The sequence below is a fragment of the Lynx canadensis genome, chromosome F2 (genome assembly GCF_007474595.2).
Source record: "Lynx canadensis isolate LIC74 chromosome F2, mLynCan4.pri.v2, whole genome shotgun sequence".
Taxonomy (NCBI): Eukaryota; Metazoa; Chordata; class Mammalia; order Carnivora; family Felidae; genus Lynx; species Lynx canadensis.
Window position 1 is genome coordinate 62,192,138 of NC_044320.2, and position 19,467 is coordinate 62,211,604.

Sequence of the window (19,467 nt, forward strand, 5' to 3'; positions counted from 1 at the left end):
TGTTTATTGAGTGTCTGCTTTTCACTGGACTGTGCTAGGGACTGGGGATGTAGCCATAAGATGTAGGGGTTCGTGGATGCAGACAGGTGCATGAACGTCAACTCAGTCTAGTGGAGCTTTAGCTCAAAATCACAGCCTCCTATTCTAAACAGTTTACACGCGGTTTGGGCTTTAAACATCAGGTCTGTTCAAATAACATTATTCTATAATAAATTAATAAATCCAACACTTATATAATAATAAAACAGTAAAAAAAATGCAAACTACCACATGGTTTGATTGTTTTTATTTGGGTTTTTAAGTCTCCCATGCTTTCTTCCTCCTACGCACACACTCATGCACACACACACACACACACACACACACACACACACAGAATAAAACTCACATCTCTCAAATCAATGGTAAACCAGTACCAGATTTTTTCGTCTGGGCTCCTCAGTGCACTGGCCTCAGGCTCTGTTGGTGTGTGGCTCAACAGCAATCAGAGGTCATAATTTCATTGGCAGTTAGCATCAGGTTTAATTTTTCTAGCATGTTACATTTACCGACATGTCTGGTTTCAGTTATGCTCAGGCACTGACTGAATCAGCTTTGAGCAGCATGATGTCTTCAGGTACCGGAGGTTTATGGAACACACATGCTAATTGTTTTCAATCCCTTTCCTTTCTAAACACAAGAATATATTTTCTGAAGCTGAATAACAGTAGTCCTTAATGGCATTGCTCATTTTTTTATGTCAAGAGAGGGCCTGGAGTAGGTAAAAATATCAGCTTTTCACAAGACTGACACCTACTGATTGACATTGTTGAGAGACGGACCAATTAAAGTTGTGGGGTCTTTTTAAACATCTGTGTGTGGTTTTTCAAAAAAAAAAAAAGGTGCTTCTCGAAAATGAACACATATCATTTTTAATTGCATTTTAGGAATGTGACCAGGTTCATATAGATGATGTGTCTTCAGATGATAACGGGCAAGACCTGAGGTGAGCATGTTGAAATGTGAAGTGATTTTCTCCATTTTACAGTTTAATTGCTAGGCTAATTAAGATGAACTTTCTGTCTGGTTAACTTTGGGCTTTTCTTGCATCTAAATAGCACATATAACTTTGGAACAGATGGCTTTCCTGCTGCAGCAACCAGTGCTAACTTGTGCTTGGCAACTGGTGTGCGGGGTGGTGTAGACTGGATGAGAAAGTTGGCTTTCCGCTACAGACGAGTAAAAGAGATCTACAATACCTACAAAAATAATGTTGGAGGCAAGTAGCTATCACCAATATCTTACTGGATTATTAAGCTAGTCTGGCTAAAATTCTCAAAGTACGACTCACTTTCACATCACACTTTTTGGGATGTAATAGCTTTTTTGGAGCAGTTTCATCTAACCAGGTGATTATCGTGCTGTGATTTAGTGACAGGAATATTATCCTTCGATGGGGTAGATGTTTGTGTTAGTTCTCATCTTTTGATTGTGCTTCAGAATGACATTAGCATACAAGGGAATATGTTGACTTCATGAAAAGTTTAGGGGTGGTGGCGTTTTGCAGCATGGCTAAATCTACATGCTCTAAAGACGACATCCGGAATCTCTTGCCTGTTCTTTCCTTAGGAGTTATTCTAGGTCAGTCCCTCCCAAAAGGTGGCATAGGTGACCACTGATAGATCCACGTTTCTATTCTGTGAGCTTATTAGCACCTCTGTTGGGTGGAAATAGATCTTTCCCAATAGATAGGGCAAAGGTTCCCAGACTCACTTGCACTGGCCAAGCCATGGTCATACACCTACCCTGGGAGCCAGAGGGGGGTTGGCTCTGCCCAAACTCCATGGTTAGAGGAATGGTGTGAGCAGACTCCTCAAAAAGAGATGACTTCTATAACCAGGGCAGTGCGAGCCAGAAATGCAAAATCAGTAGGTGTTCCCTACAGTGCTAAACAAGTAGGGAACCAATGGAGGCTCATGTGTGAAAAATTACTTCACATACCACAAAGCCTCAAGAAGATATTAGGAGTTGTATTAAATGTTGATTATTTATAACGCTGAATAGGAACTTTGGTAAGGAGGGAATTCGTGTGCTCTTAAATCCACAGGTCTGCTTGGTCCCACCAAGAGGGAAGCCTGGCTGCAGCTGAGGGCTGAGATTGAAGCCCTGACGGACTCCTGGTTGACACTGGCCCTGAAAGCACTCACGCTCATTCACTCCCGGTAGGCTGCTGTCCCCAAGTCACCCTGTGGTGCTTTTGCTGGAAAACAGCCTTTGCTCGTGTTTGTCCATTTTGGAAATTCATTTTCAACAGTCTTTTTTTTTCTTCCTTTCTTTTTTTTTCTTTTCTTTTTTTTTTTTTTTTTTTTACTTTCTGTTCTCATAGGACGAATTGTGTGAATATTTTAGTAACAACTACTCAGCTTATCCCAGCATTGGCGAAAGTCCTGCTATATGGATTAGGAATTGTATTTCCAATAGAAAATATTTACAGTGCAACAAAAATAGGTGAGCTGCTTTTGTTTTGTTTTACAATCAACTCTTCTCCTTCAGGCTAGCAAAAATGAAAGGCAATATTTGAGACTTTTTCATAGTACTAGATGTCAAAAAACCAGAAGAATTTGATTTTATTATGTCAGAACTGGCATTAGACATCAAGAGAAATAAAAACCATAACTCATGCAGCTTCATTCAAGACATTTTACTTTACTGACTAACATTAAGACCTATGCCTTTTACACCTGGGTGGCTCAGTGTTAGGCATCCGACTTTGGCTCAGGCCATGATGTTGTGGTTCATGAGTTCGAGTCCCGCGTCCGGCTCTGTGCTGACCGCTCAGAGCCTGGAGCTTGCTTTGCATTCTGTGTCTCTGTCTCTCTCTGCCCCTCCCCCACTCATGCTCTCTCTTTTTCTGTCTCTCTCAAAAATAAGCATTTAAAAAGACCTACGCCTTTTATCTATAGTCAATTTAGCATCAATTCTAGATTATTATCTTATTTTTCTTTTTAGCTGACATCAACAAAAATATCTAATATGCTAAAACAAATAGTAGTATAGAGATACACAAAGTAGAAATGAAACAACTCTAATAATATCTTTCTTTAAACTGTTATCACTAGAACTATTTTTTTTTTGCTTTATTTTAATTCAACATGTATAAACAGTTGGGTTCCCATTTTTGTTATGGGGATACTGAAAAAAAATTAAGTTCTTGAAAGAAGGAATCATAATTGGGAAAGAAGAGTAATGTGACATTTCATGAGAATAGAAACCAAAGCAGAATAAAAGTGAGATAAAAAGAAGACATGACTTCTGTTCTTACAGAATTCACCATCTAGCAGGGGAAGCAGACATCTAAATAACTGTAATAGGACAAAGCGGTATGTAAATGAGCCTTTATCACATATTTAGTAGATGGCCAGAGCTGTTCTAAGCATTTTCCACATTAAAATCAAACTTTGCAACCTTTCCATTTTACAAATGAGGAAACGAAATCTCAGAGACTTAATTGTCCAAGTTGATAGCCAGTAAAGACAAGAGTCAGACTAGGTCTGATTCCAGGGTCCAGACTCCTTTCCATACCCTATGGAGTTCAACCACTAAATGCCTGAATTTCCACTTGAATGAAGAAACATTTACTCCCACCCGAGAGGAGGAAGAGGGCAATGTCCGTGAAAATTAAAAGGAAGAAATGGCATTTGAGCTGGATATAGAAGGCTAACTAAGAGTTTTGTAGGCAGATGTGCTAGTGAGAGGAAATAGAGACATTGAAGTGTGTTCCCTGCTGAGAGACTTCTCCAGTAGTCCTGAGTCCTGGGAAGCTGATTCTGGAAACATAGACTTAGGTCTAGTCCTAGGTGGCCTTGTTTACCACCCTAATGAGATGTTATTTTAGTGAGTTCTGGGATGGAGGATGAGGATCCTAGTAGGTGAGAAGAAAGTTTTTGTAGCTGCTCAACTCTATCTAAAGAAAAAAGAGTAAAAATGGAATCTCATTTTCCATCTGACTACACTTTTATACTTCCGGTACTTTTCCTTACTAGCATTTACTAAATTATTGTTAAAGAATTACTTTTATAATTGTTCATAGTCGGATCTTTCCTAGAAGAGTGTAGTATCTTGATAACTAAACCTGTTGCTCACCATTGTAGCTATGGTGCCCAGCACATAGTAGGTACTCAATAAATGCTTGTTGAACAAAATGAATAATAAACAGTTGTTTATTCTGAAGAAGGCTGACACAGAGGTTTCTTTTAAACACCAGGGTAAGGACACTGTTAACTGATAGGGGGAAATCAGGTTTGATAGTAAAGATAAGAGTTTGATCTTATCCATGTTGAGTATGAAGAACCTGTGGGATATTCAGATAGCCTTGTCAAATGGAAATAGCTGGAGGTGGAGAATGACTGATGCCTCCTGCTAGAAAATACTTATAAAGACAAAGGAATGTATCAAATAGAATTCCTCGTAGCCCAGTGTAACCAAAATGTTTGATTGTTTGCATGCCCATAAAAATAACAGTTTACATTAAGTCAGGTGTTTATGTTCTCCATAACAATAAAGAGGAATCATACCGTGTTTTGTAAACAGTGGTCCATGGTACAGGAAAGAACGATTTCCAAAGAAGCCTATAGAACAGAAGGGATAGTACTTAACTTCCCACAAGGAAAGAACAAGTAGTTTATTACCTGTCATGCACATTGAACTCCATTCCCAAATAATTTAAATAATTTGAAAATATTAGGATGACAGAAAATTATAATAGCAAGTACATATTAAGTATTTTTAAATGGGCATTTTGTTTGTGATCTTGAACTTTAATTTTTATCAATACAAAATAAAAAATTAGAATTAAAAAGTGGTGGCAGAAATTACCTCAACCTTAGAGGTAGAATTGCTTTTCTGGGGTATTTTTAACAAGCAAAGTAGAGATTGAAACTCTTGTAGTTTTGCTAATTTTGCCATCAAAAGAGATACAATTTGGGAGTCGATGCAGAAAACCCAGGAGTTTTCCTTGTAGGCAAATGGCAGTCATTGGAGGAGAGGACTGGTATCTCATTTTAGCAGAGCTGTGACGTTCTTTCAGACAAAATGGATTCATCAAAATAAGAAACTCCATGTAGGAGCTCCAGTTAACTTCTAAAAGTCAGCTTCAGTTTCTTAGTCTTTATTATGGAAGACGTCTATATGACCCAGAATTCACAGCGAAGCCTAGAGGAGACAGGGTACAGGCGAGAAATTTTTTTGTCTGATACAGCTTTACCTTGAAATAACATTGAGTTTAATTACCTTCCTTTTCCCATGAAAAGGAAACTTGGCAAAAACACATAAACATTTCCCTCTAAGGAGGAAAAAAGTTTCATGACATCTAAGTTTTGGGTTGTATATTTTTGCAGTGAAAGCTACACTTTGTATTTGTTTCTCAAAGTGATTTAATATTTCACAGTTTAGTGGGCAACCAAAGAAGCATTGAAATTACATCCTTTGAATAAAGCTGGCCCGATTTCGTTCTGTCAGATGCAAACCAGAGATTTTAGTGCAAAATACAAATATAAAGCAGACATTTGTTTAAGCAAACAAGCAATTTGTTCGTGAGTATATCTGATCCTTATTTGAAAGAGATGCGGGCCTGCTCAGCCATTTACATTTGAAAACTATAAACTGTCCCATTGTCCATGAAAATGACCTTATTGGCAGCCTGGGACTTGGAACACCAGTTTCTTCTCTAAGCAGCAACAATGGATGCATTAACTGCAAGGATGTGCCTTCAGAGAGCCCAAATGAAGTCTTGACATGGGAAAGATAATAGATAGATAAAGGTATTCTGTTACCTTTATCCCGCTTTTCTTCCAGGAAAGTGCTTTATTGGACATTAGATGCCTGGGTAGGGTGGGCATGATCTCTGTAGTGCCCCAAATTACCTGACATTTGTTTCAGAAACAGTTTTACCAGAATATTTCAAGTAAACACATTAGGCTTGGCGAGGGGAGGATGGAGTTGGGAATCCCAACTTGAAAATGAAGGAACAAATGAATTCCACTGTTTGATTTCTCTTGCTATAACAAAACCAGTCTCAGGGTGGTAGTTGTTTTTTGTTGTTGTTTTCTTGGTTTTTTTTCTTTTTTTTCATCCTTCTTAATAGACGTTGGATAAGACCTTATTTTCCGAGTTTAGTATATCATGAAACATTTTTTAAATCCAGTTCGAATATGTTGCCAGAATCAAATGCCTTTGTCAAGTCTTGGCTCATAGGAAAAAAAGTACTGCTGTAAAACAGTATTTTCTCCCAAATATACTGTGATCGACTAGACCCTACTTTTTAATAAATGAGTTCTTAAGAAAAAAATATCAAAAAATGACCATTTCCAAAGGACAGAACACCACATGGATAATTTACGGTTTCTGGTTTACTGTGCTGTTCCCCATTCTACCCAAATGGCATCCAAAAGCACTCTTTTCCAGTTTGCGCAAGTAGGATAGAGTGGAATCAGGAGCATAAAGGAAGATTTTGTGTAAAAAGTTCAAGCACTATCGTGCTGAGTTACCCCAACTTTCCATTTTTTATAATCTATTTTTGTTCATCAGGCAAGGAAAGCTGTTTTGAGAGGATAATTCAAAGGTTTGGAAGAAAAGTGGTGTACGTTGTTATAGGAGATGGTGTGGAAGAAGAACAAGGGGCAAAAAAGGTGAGTGTTCATCGATGGGGTTTTTACACCATTTAATTTTTTAGTCCTCAAACTGCTCATTCCTGGATCACTTAAACACGTTCAGTGTCTCTGAAACAAATTACAAATGTGTTCAGAACTGTAAGCAGTGAAAAAGGACAGTAGAATTAAATAAGTATGATCTTTTTGAAGAGTGCCCTGTACAAACTCAAAGGTCATGGATGGTTGGTCTTCATAGAACATAGACTTTTAAGCAGAAAGGAAGGTTTAGTGCTGTAGCCGTCACCCGAGATGACGCACTTGTGGTGTCCATGTGAGCATATCCCGTTTGGCCGTGGTGGCAGACATTGCCAAGTGATTAAAATGTGCCTGAGCCTGGATCCAGCCTAAGAACCTTCCAGATATTACTTCAGAAAGCCTCTACCGGTTCGTCGGAGCTGGCTTGCCAAACCATTTGCTGTCCTAGAGTACAGTGTCTTCCTTTTATCACAAGGTGAGCACCTCACCTCCGTTGGGACACTTGGAGAAGAGGAGAGGGGTGGGTCCAACTGTGGGTCCCTCGACTCCCAGTTTGTGCATCATACGTCTTTCTATCCTTCTGCATCCCTGCAAGTGTAATTCTGCCATTTCCCTTAGCAAAAGCTTTCCCGTTAATGTCTTTCATTGCATTTCAAAGAGAGGGGAGGAAGAGGGGACCACATTTCTTCACTCAGGGACCACTCAGGGTCTTTAGTCTAGTACAGCCCACCTGTGCAATCTTCCTCACCCCAGCACTTGACATTGCGGCCCCTTCAGCCATGCCTAGCTCTTCCTCCGGGCTTTTGCCTCTGCTTGGAATGATCTTTTCCCCAGTGCCCTACTATTGCTGTCTTAATCGTTTTTCAAAATCCAGTTCGTGTACCACCATTTCTATTCCCCTTGTTTGTAAGAGCTTAATTATAGTAGTTCTCACTCACACTGTAATTGGAAAAGCTGTTGTAAATAGCTTGGATTCTAGAGCAGACAGCCTGCCTTTGAGTTACAGCTCCACTGCTTACCAGTTTTCTGACTTTGAGAATTATGTACCCCTCCTCTTTTTCTTTCCCTTTCTATAAATGGCAATCATAACAGCATCTAGCTCCTTTGGCTGTTTTAAGGATTAGATTTAGTCAAGACGTGAAAGCCGTAAGACAGCCTGATACGTATAAAGTGTGCAACAGAAGGTAGCATTGTCAGTAAGTAGTTATGGATATGCCTGTTGCAGCAGTAAAATGGGAGCTCAAGAGGTAGGGATCTTATTCTGCTTAGCCTGTTGCTTGAGAATTTGTCTTCAGAACTTTTTTTTACAACTCTCTACATCTTGACGCATAGTCTCTAAATATTTTTTTTTAATGGAAGAGATTTAAATTAAATTGAAGAATATATTTAATTATTTTACAAGGTTAACCAATGCAACTGTTTCCCCTTCCTTTCCCCCACACACTCACTGACAGACATCACTACATAATTCCACAACGGATGCAACAATTCATCTCTTCTGAAGTATTCCAGTATGCAGTGGAAGCGATGCAGAAAGTCACCAGCATATAGACGCAGCATTCAGCGTGACGCATGGCCAGCCTTCTTATGGAGTCTGAAGATGATTTAATTCACCTTCAGTGCCTCTGAATTCTAACAAAACCGTAGAAAGTGACCCGAATTCTGTAAATGATGGCTTATTTCAGTTATACCCATTGATGCACAGTTGTGTGCCCAGAATTACGCACCCCCTGAGTGGGATTGGTGCGGATGGAAACCCACACACAATTCAGATCCAGTAGAGGTTTGCCGAGCTGCACGTGCAATGTAACGGTTCGTTCTGACATTCCAGGTTCACCGGTGGGCAACCACCATGATGGTTACGTACATCTGTCGGCCCTTCAGGCTGTTTTCATAAAAGGAAATTTTCCCCAGACTAAATTAGAATACCCCAAACTCAACCCTGGAGAGTTAGAGAGAGGTTTGATGGGAATCCAGACTTTAGGTCTTTTTAGCAAAGCCTCTGGAATCCCCACGCCGTTCCTAGACAGGACCTCCTCGTGGCTAGTGGGATAGTCAGGAGCGTCAAAGTGGAGAGCAGCGTTTCATGGCCCCGCGGCCCAGGGCCAAAGATGTGAATCTGCACCCTGCCCCCCCCCCCCCAAGGCTGGTCCTTCTTCCTCTACCAGTCACCAGAAAGTTTTAATTTTAAGAGAAGGTTGCCAAAACATGGCTTGCTAGCTTGTGGTAGACCGAAAGATGCTTATAAAAGTGGTGACTTAGAGCACCGTGAAATCCCGTGGGTCCTAGCAAGGCTTCTTGGGGTGAGTCCCTTGCTAAACCTTTCAGAGTAGCATGTTTCTTAGATGTTCATCACGGGTGAGCATAACGTGGAAAAAGTAAAGGAATTCTTGGTTTAATGTTACAACTGGAAGTATTACAGTAATAGGGCTAAGAGTATTTGTTCTCTCTGCGGAACAGTTAAAACTGTTTCCACTGTTTATCTTTGAACGTGTTGTTATTTTTACTTGGGACAAACACACCTGTGCCGAAAAGAATTAGCCCGTGAAGAACAGGCTCTGAATTTTTTGACTGTGAATGAATATTCTTAGCTTCAGTTTTCTGTTTTGATTTTGTGGGATGAGTGTAATGTGGTAAGGGTCCGGTACTATCTGTTGTGAACAAACTCTTGGCACCTTGAGACCCGCCAGTGTGGGAATTCTAACAAAACCGTGACCATGAGTTACGAGACTGTTTATGTGTATATGTACAAGGCACGGATTTTTCAGAAGGTTCAGATTCCTGATAACCTTGCATAAAATTCAGATGTCATCAATCCTCCCCAGTGACAAATCTGACTATTCCTGTCTTATATTCTGTCTAACCTTATTCAGTTAACTAGTATTTAAATAGTAGTACTTTGTGGGGTGCCTGGGTGGCTCAGTCGGTTGAGCGTCCAGCTTCGGCTCAGGTCATGATCTCACGGTTTATGAGTTCGAGCCCCAGGTCTGGCTCTGTGATGACAGCTTGGATCCTGGAGCCTGCTTGGATTCTGTGTCTCCCTCTCTCTCTGCCCCTCCCTCGCTTGCACTCAGTCTCTCTCTCTCAAAAATAAATAAACATTAAAAAAAAATTAAAAAGAAATAAGATGGTTATCCATGCTGTAGAAAGATTAATAATCATAATGGTAAAAGAATTACTCTCAATTATAAAGCCCTTATTATGTCCCAGACTCACTCTCAGGCACTTCCTATCCATTATCTCATTAAATCCTCACCATCATTCTGTGAGGAAGGAGTCCTTAGACCCACTTTATATATGAGAAAACCAAGGTTCAGGAAAGTAAATAATCTGGCCAAGATCACAGAACTTGGGAGTAGCCAAACTAGGACCGTGAGATGTGGCCCAAAATCCCTTTAGATTAAAAACTTTATTTACATATCTTAAATATGATTTGATTCACAAAAAAAGAATTTTCATGCTTATTTTTTTAATTATTAGAATAAAGTATGCCATGTTTGCTTTTTTTCCCCCTTTCAGGAGGCAGATAGATCCATGTTCTCTTTCTCCCAGGTTTTCTTAAAATTTTAAGAAAAAATCAATTCTGATATAGTTTGTGAGCATTCTAGATTATTAAATAAAATAGTGAAGCTCTGTGAGTTTCAGTCATAAAATGTTTTGCAAAATCAAACCATTTTGCAGTTCTTCTAGATCAATTCTGACCACTTAGCTTGTCTCTCTTAGTTTTCTAAGTCCTTTTGAAAATCCAATACATCTCTCTAAATAATGCTCTTTTGCTTGAGGTAGTTCCTTTTTTCAAGCTCAGAAATGAAACCAGTAAGTATTCTGCCCGTTGCCGGTTTCCTGATGGTCAATTGAAGTCTGAAGTCTGTTCTGTCACCTTTGTTCTCTTTGCCAATATAGTCCCAGGGCTTTCCTCAGTAATTTCATCTAATTCTATAATTCATATCCTGAGAACACACCCGCTCAAAGAGAATACGTTAAAAATACCTTTGTTTACTTAAAGGAACAACTGTATTCCAAAAAGATCTCTTACAAGAGTTCTCTGCCAGGATCTCTTTGTTCCTAGAAAGGCTTCAGAGAACGTGAGAAGCCATCTACCTCTGGATCCCTTTTTCTGACGTGTCTTTTGTTGTCAAAATCTGCCAGGCTTTCTTTCTGTATCATAGAAATCTATGTTTCCCTAATACAGTATACAAGAGTAGGCATATGTATGAATGAAAAAAAAAATCAAATGTAACAGTCTTCTGCATACCGACAGCAATTTTCATTCCTAGAGTAAAAGTGGCCTTGTTTTATAACTCTACAACTAAACTCCCTTTGCTTACTTTTCCGAGAACTACTTAAAATTAATCACGTGTGAACACCAGAGAGAAAATGGCAAGCATCCGTTATTGCGTAATGGCAAAGGCTTCATCAGTAAATGTCTATCCAATTTATTTGTTTAGATTTTTTAAGTGTAGCTGACACACAGTGTTACGTTAGGTTCAGATGTACAACACAGTGACTCCATAACTGTATACATTATTCTGTGCTTCTTACAAGTGTAGCTACCATCTGTCACCATGCAACACTAGCACGATACCATTGATTAGATTCCCTATGCCGTACCTTTGATCACCACGACTTGCTCATTCCATACTCTGCTTCGTCCGTTTTGCCCATCCCCCCACCCTTGTTCCCTCTGGCAGCCACCAGTATGTTCTCTGAATTTGTGGGGCTGCTTCAGCTTTTTGTTTCTTTGTTTTATGTTGGTTTTTAGATTCCACGTCTAAGTGAAATCATATGGCATTTGTCTTTCTCCGACTTATTTCACTTCGCATAATACCCTCTGGGTCCATCCATGTTGCCACAAATGGCAAGATCTCATTTTTTTATGGCTGAGTAATATTCCTTCGTATATATACCACATCTTTTTTTATCCATTTGTCTATCTGGGGACACTTAGCTTTCTTCCGTATCCTGGTTACTGTAATAATGCTGCAATAAATGTAGTGATGCATACATCTTTTTGAATTAGTGTTTTTATTTTCTTTGGGTAAATGCAATTCTTAGTGGAATTGCTGGATGCAGTATTTCTATTTTTAATTTTTGGAGGAAACTCCATACTGTTTTCCACAGTGGTTGTACCAATTTACATTCCCACCAACAGTGCATGTGAGGGTTTCTTTTTCTTCACATTCTCATCAACACTTGCTTACTTTTTGTCTTTTTGATGTTAGCCTTACACCAATAGGTATAAGGTGATCATTGAGGTTTTGATTTGCATTTTCCTGGGGCGCCTGGGTGGCGCAGTCGGTTAAGCGTCCAACTTCAGCCAGGTCACGATCTCGCGGTCCGTGAGTTCGAGCCCCGCGTCAGGCTCTGGGCTGATGGCTCAGAGCCTGGAGCCTGTCTCCGATTCTGTGTCTCCCTCTCTCTCTGCCCCTCCCCCGTTCATGCTCTGTCTCTCTCTGTCCCAAAAATAAATAAACATTGATTTGCATTTTCCTGATGATTAGTGATGTGCTGAGCATCTTTTCGTATGTCTCTCTTTCATCTGTATATCTTCTTTGGAAAAATGTATATTCAGGTCCCCTGCCCATTTTTAATCAGATTATTTGTTTTACTGGTGTTGGCTTACATAAGTTTTTAATACATTTTAGATATTAACCCCTTATCAGATATATCATTTGCAAATACCTTCTCCCATTCAGTTGGTTCCCTTTTCATTTTGTTGATGGTTCCCTTTGCTGTGCAAAAAGCTTTTTATTTTAATGTGATCCCCATAGTTTTGCTTTTGTTTTTCCTTGCCTGAGGAGACCTCATCTAGCAAAATGTTGCTAAGGCTGATGTCAAAGAGATTGCTTACTGCCTATGTTTTCTTCTAGGACTGTGATGGTTTCAGGTCGCACATTCAAGTCTTGCATCCATTTTGAGTTTATTTTTGTGTATGGTATAAGAAAGTGGTCTAGTTCTATTCTTTTGCATATAACTGTCCAATCTGCCCAGCAACGTTTATCGAAGAGACAGCCTTTTCCCTACTGTATATTCTTGACTCCATTGTTGTAGATTAATGGACCATATGCATATGGGTTTACTTCTGGGCTGTTTTGTTCTCTTTATCTGTGTGTTTGTTTTTGTGCCAGCACCATACTGTTTTGATTACTATAGCTTTATAGTGTACCTTAATATCTAAGACTGTGATATCTCCAGCTTTGTTCTTTCTCAAGATTGCTTTGGCTGTTCAGGGTCTTTTGTGGTTCCATACAAAGTTTCGAATTATCTGTTCTAGTTCTGTGAAAAATGCTATTGGTATTTCAGTATTGATTGCAATCAAATCTGTAGATTGCTTTGGATAGTATGGGAATTTTAACAATATTAATTCTTTGAATCCGTGAGTATGGAATGTCTTCTCATTTATTTGTGTCATCCTAAATTTTTTCCATCAGTGTTTTATTCAGAGTATAGTTCATTCATCTCCTTGATTAAGTTTATTCCTAGGTATTTTATCCTTTTTGGTACAGTTGTAAATGGAATTGTTTTCTTAATTTCATTTTGCTGCTTCATTATTAATTCTAGTAGTTTTTGCATGGGTCTTTAGGGTTTTCTATGTATAGTATCATGTCATCTGCAAATAGTGACAGTTTACTTCTTTCTTCCCAATTTGGATGGCTTTTCTTTTTCTTGTCTCATTGCTACAGCTAGGACTTCTATTTTATGCTATTATCTTTCATTTCTAATTATTCTACATCAAATAAAAGTGTAAGAGTAGACATTCTTGTCTTGTTCCTGATCTTAGAGGAAAAGTTCCCAGTCTTTCACCATTGAGTGTGATGTTTGCTGTGGGTTTATATCATATATGGTCTTTGTTATGTTGAGGTGTGTTCCTTAGAACCCACTTTGTTGAGAGCTTTTATCACAAACAGATGTTAAGTTTTGTCAAATTTATTTTCTGCATCTATTGAGATTGCAAATTGAGATCATTTTTATCCTTGATTTTGTTAATGTGGTGTATCACTCTGATATATTTCCAGATGTTGAACAGAATAAATCATACTTGATTGTGGTGAAAGATCCTTTTAATGTATTGTTGAATGTGATTTGCTAATTTTTGTTGAGGACTTTTGCATTTATGTTCACCAGGGATATTGGCCTGTAATTTTTTTTTAAATAGTGTTTTTGGTTTTGGTATCAGGGTAATGCTGATCCCCTCGATTGTATTTGGAAGCTTTTCTTCCTTTTCTATTGTTGGGAATACTTTCAGAGAATAGATATTAACTCTTCTTTAAATATTTGATAGGCTACTTACTTCAGCAGCACATAAACTAAAATTGGAACAATAAATGTTTAACAGAATTCACCATCTGGTCCTGGACATTTTTGGTTTGTTGGAAATTTTTGGTTACTGATTTAATTTCATTACTAGTAATTGGTTTGTTCAGATTTTCTATTTCTTCCTGCTTATGTTTGGAAGATTATATGTTTCTAGGAATCCATCCATTACTTCTAAGTTGTCCAATTTGTTGGCATATAATTTTTCATAGTCTTTAATAATATTTTGTAGTTATGGTGTAGGTTGTTATTTCTCTCCTTTTATTTCTGATTTTATTTATTGGGGTCTTTTTTTTTTTTTCATGAGTCTGGCGAAAGGTTTATCAATTTTATCTTTTTTTAAATGTTTTGAGTGTGAGAGAGCACAAGTGGGGAAAGGGCCAGGGAGAGAGAAAGAGAGAGAGAGAGAAGCCCAAGCAGGCTCTGCACTATCAGCACAGAGACTGACTTGGGACTTGAACTTACAAACTGAGACCATGACCTGAGCTGAAATCAAGAGTTGGACGCTTAACCAACTGAGCCACCCAGTCACCCTAATTTTGTTTATCTTTTCCATGATCCAGATCTTGGTTTCATTGGTATTTTCTGTTATTTTTAAATCTCTATTTTATTTATTTACACTTTGAACTTTATTATTTCCTTCCTTCTAGTAACTTTGGGCTTTTTTCTTAAGTATAAGGTTAGATTATTTATTTGAGATTTTCCCTGTTTCTTGAGGTAGGCCTGAATCACTGTAAATTTCCCTCTTGGAACTGCTTTCACTGTGTCCTAAAGATTTTGGACCTTTGTGTTTTTATTTTCACTTGTCTCTTTGTATTTTTTGCTTTCTCTTTAATTTCTTTGTTGACCCCTTAGCCTCAACATCTTTGTGGGGTTTTTTTTCCAGGTTTTTCTTATAATTGAATTCTACTGTCATACTGTTTGGGTCTGAAAAAATATTTGAAATGATTTCAATCTTCTTAAATTTTTAAGATTTGTTTTGTGGCCCAGCTTGTGATCTGTCCTCAAGAACATTCCAAGTGCACTTGAAAAGAATGTGTATGCTATTGTTTTGGGATGGAATGTTCTGTATATATCTGCCAAACCCATCGTGTCTAATGTGTCACTCAAAGCCACTGTTCCTTGTTGATTTTCTGTCTGATTGATCTATCCATTGATGTAAGGGGGTGACTGTTAAAGTCCTCTCTTATTATTGTATTACTGTCATTTTTTCCCTTTTGTTTCCATTAATAGTTGTATTATGTATTTAAGTGCTCCAGTGTTGAGTGCATAAATATTTACAGTTGTTATATCCTCTGGTTGGATTGATCTCTTTATCATGCAATGCCCTTCTTTGTCTCTTATTACACTCTTTGTTTCAAGTCTATTTTTGTCTGATATAAGCATTGAAACCCCAGCTTTTTTGTTTATTTATTTCCATTTGCATGGAATATCTTTTACATCCCTTTTACTTTCAGTCGTATGTGCCTTTAGGTCTGAATTGAGTGCCTTATAGGCAGCATATAGATGGGTCTTGTTTTTGTATCCATTTCATCACCCTATGTCTTTTGGCTGGAGAATTTAGACCATTTAAGGTACTTATTAATAGGATGTACTTATTGCTATTTTGTTAACTGATTGCTGGTTGTTTTTGTGTTCTTCTCTTGCTCTCTTCCTTTGTGTTATACTTGGTCCCCTTTCTCTTTGTTTCTTATGTATCTGTTATTGGTTTTTGGTTTGTAGTTACCATGAGGTTCATATATGATATCCTAAATATATCACAGCCCATGTTAAGTTGATGGTCACTTAAAAACAAATACATTCTAAAAGAACTTCATTTTACTTACATGTTTTATGCACATGTTGTCATAGTTTACATTTTTTTATTTTGTGAGTTCTCAACTAATTTTATAGGTGTAGTTGATTTTATTACTTTTGTCTTTAACCTTCATAGTAGCCTTATAAATGATTGTTCTACATTTACTGTATATTTACTTTTACTCATGAAGTTTTGTCCTTTCATAATTTTCTCCTAAGTATAGTTTTTTTCTCTTCCACTTGAAGAATTTAACATTTTTTGTAATGCCAGTTTAGTGGTGATGAACTCCTTTAACTTTTGTTTGAGAAACTCTCTCCTTCAATTCTGAATGATAATCTTCCCTGGTATTCTTGGTTGTAGGTTTTTTCCTTTCAGCACTTCGAAAAGACCATGCCACTCCCTTCTAGCCTGAAAAGTTTCTGCTGAAAAATTAGCTGATAACCTTGTGGGGACTTCCCTTGTATGTAACTAATTACTTCTGTCTTGCTGCTTTAAAAATTTTTATCTTTAAATTTTGTCATTAATTATTACATGTCATGGTATGGACTTTATTGGGTTCATCTTGTGGGGAATTCTCTGAACTTCCTGAACCTGAGTGTCTCTTTCCTTTCCCAAATTAGGAAAGTTTTCTGCCCCTCTATATGGGACCCCTATAATGCAAATATTTGTTTGCTTGATGTTGTCTAAGAGATCTTTTAACCTATCCTCATTTTGTAAACTTTTTTTTTCTTTTTGCTGTTCAGCTTGGGTGGTTTCCATTACCCTTTCTTCCAAATCACTGACCTGTTCTGCATCCTGTAATCTGCTGTCAATCTCCTCTAGTATATTTTTCATTTCAGTTTTATATTCTCCCACTTTAATTGGCCCTTTGCTATATTTTATCTTTTTAAGGCTAGCAAGCATTTATAGGACCATTACTTTGAACCCTGTCAAGTAGATTGCTTACCTCCGTTTCATTTAGTTTGTGTTCTGAGGTTTTAGCTCGTTCATTTTTTGGAGTATAATCCTTTGTCTCCTCATTTTGCTTGACTTTCTATGCTTGTTTACATGAATTCAGCAAAACAGCTATTTCTCCTAAATTTGAAGGAATGATCTTATAGACTGTGTATGCCTGGTAACTTTGGACTGCTGGAGCTGTGGCCGGCATGGACTTGGGGTCAGTGCTGGGGCTGCCCTGGTGGGATGACCAGAGCTTAAGTAGGCATAGGTCAGGGTGGTCCTGGTGCTCTTTGTGCAGAGCCTAGCAGGATAGCTGAAGTGGGTATAAGCCAGTGTATCTCAGAGTGTTTTGTGCAGGAGTGCCCTGGGCAGCTCGAGCCAAGGCCGGCATGGGCCGTGGCTTCTCAGGGTCCTATAGGCTAGGGTGCCCTGGCAAGTGATCAGCAGCAGAGTGGTATGTGTCTGGAGTGTTTTGGGGTGCTTTGTGCTGGTCTCACCTTGGCAAGATGACTGGAGCTATAGTGAGCACGGGTATACCCCCATGAGAGTCACCTTAGTGGAACAGCTGGGGCTCTGGTGGGCTCACTGAGGTAGCGGGTCCACTATGGTGCCCAGACCCTGCCCTGGTTCATACTGTCAAGGTGGAAAGAGAACATAAATTGCGGTGCTTGCCAGCCACTCCAATTTAGAGAGATTTTCAGCAGTTCCCTCACTGGTGGAGTTCTAGGATTGGATCCTTTATATTCTAGTTGCCCTTTGAACTGCGGCTTTGTTTCGTGGCCCAGGACAGACAAACATGTTCATGGTTTCTTGGTACTATCCCTCCCTGTTGCAATCCACAGCATTGGAAGCAGGGCGTTCCTGACTCTGTTTCTGTTGCCATTCTCTACCTGGTCTTCTGTTTTGCAGAAGCTGTTCAGTCAACCCTCAGTTCTTCAGGAGATATTGCTAAATACATAAATAAGTGTATATTTGGTATATTCATGGAGGAGGTGGATTCCTACATTGCCATCTTGGACTAGACAAACTCAAAAAATGTCCATTTTAAATGTGAACTCTAAAATTTGCTCACATCCAAGATGCAGTAGCGAACGTGATTACTAATGTTCAATTCTAAGCTTATTCAGAATATGAGAAAAATGAGAGCTGCTTTTATAAAAAAAGGTAACACTTTTTGCAGATTTGAGACTTCCTAACACCAAGTACAGTAAATTTTGTTATTCTAAAGCCATTAATTTTATTTACTGCTTAATGAGCATATTATATATGCCAGATCTTGAATTGGATTTCATCTGTGTTCTTAAAGAATTCACTTTTGTCTCGAGTAGAAGCAGATATGCAAATACTAAAAGAGCAATGCCATGCAATAAATTTCATGATGAATTTTTAGAATAATCTTCCGCGATCTTTTTATTTACAATTTGGGAAGTATTTGTACCTCCACATGCCAATCTTCTAGAGATAATACGTGCATATGAAAGCACAGTTATGGTCTTTTTTTAACAATGTATCCTGGCAGTCATTCCATATCAGTGTATGGAGTTCTGCATCTCTAATTTCTTTACATGGCTGCGCTATACTTTAATAAGTTCCCTGAGGCTGAACATTTAGGTGATTTTCATATTTACTATTACAAACAGTTCTGTAGTAAATGTTCTTTATGTGATTCATGCATGGACAAGTGTATCTCTGGGGAAAATTCCTAGAAGTATAATACCTAAGCCCAAGGTTATGTGCTTTTATGTTTTTAAATATTTTATTAATACATTCTTAGTAATTCAGCAAAATTCAATTTACACGTGAGTGTCCATGCACCCAGCTTTTTATGTTAGTAAGTGCAAAATACTAGATGAGGAGGAGAGGTGGCATAAAGGGATTTAGAAAATTGCACACATGGACAAGAGGAGCAGGAAGGAGGTGTCCTTTTCCCATTATTCAGGGAATAGTTTGTTTCTAACACTGTAAAAACTTGTACTACTTTCCAATATTTCGGCTTTGGAATCCATTATTCTCAATAATGCCTAAACTAATATACTCACCACCTATCATTTCTGTTAATATTTGTGGTTAGCTCTTTTCATTTCCATGGCTCCAGTTAAGTGATGGAATATCTCCATTTAGTCATCCTGTGTCATTCCATCTGAATATCCGCTGATGAACTAACCCAGTTCACCCACTCGGATTTATTTGGTGTTCCCCTCCTCCAGCCCATCACCAGGACACATGAATTGTTCCCTCATTTGTGTCCCGTCCATTGTACCCACTCCATTTCTCCTATCCTTCTGCATACTTTCTCTACTACTGGCCGGCCACACCTCTCTATTCCATCCTTCCTAGTTAGACATTCCAAGTGTTTCTACCTGGAAAAATCTCCTTCCTCATTAGTCTTTATTATGAACATATCATTCAAAGCTCATCACCTCCATACTAAATTTTCTGTACATCCCTCCTATCAGCCTTGTCATAGACTGTATCCTGACTGAGAGCCCTTTCCCATTTACCTAACCAGCTCTGCCCATTCTTCAAATTCAGTGCAGGCTCAGTGTACCCTCTCCAGCTTACAACTGAGCTTTCTTCTCTCTGAATTTATTCATTGATTCTTTTTTGTTTTATTGAGATATAATTGATAGGCATTACTATTTAAGTTTGAGAAGGTGTACAGCATAATGACGTGAGTTACATATATTGCAAGGTGATTGCCACGGTAAGTTAACATCTATCATTATAGCTACAAAAAAATGAGAACTCTTAGGA

The 19,467-nt window shown here is 38.4% G+C and overlaps 1 protein-coding gene across 6 annotated transcripts in view; it reads left to right on the top strand.

Annotated features, from left to right (window-relative positions):
* EYA1 (EYA transcriptional coactivator and phosphatase 1) overlaps window positions 1-19,467 on the top strand; it is a 170,542-nt gene that overhangs the window by 143,428 nt on the left and 7,647 nt on the right. For all 6 annotated transcript variants that reach the window (XM_030304380.1, XM_030304383.1, XM_030304378.1 and 3 more), the window contains 5 exons: window positions 927-985; window positions 1,098-1,258; window positions 2,087-2,201; window positions 2,366-2,487; window positions 6,565-6,665. In XM_030304380.1, coding sequence (XP_030160240.1) covers window positions 927-985; window positions 1,098-1,258; window positions 2,087-2,201; window positions 2,366-2,487; window positions 6,565-6,665 — 558 coding nt within the window. The remainder of the gene's footprint in view (window positions 1-926; window positions 986-1,097; window positions 1,259-2,086; window positions 2,202-2,365; window positions 2,488-6,564; window positions 6,666-19,467) is intronic.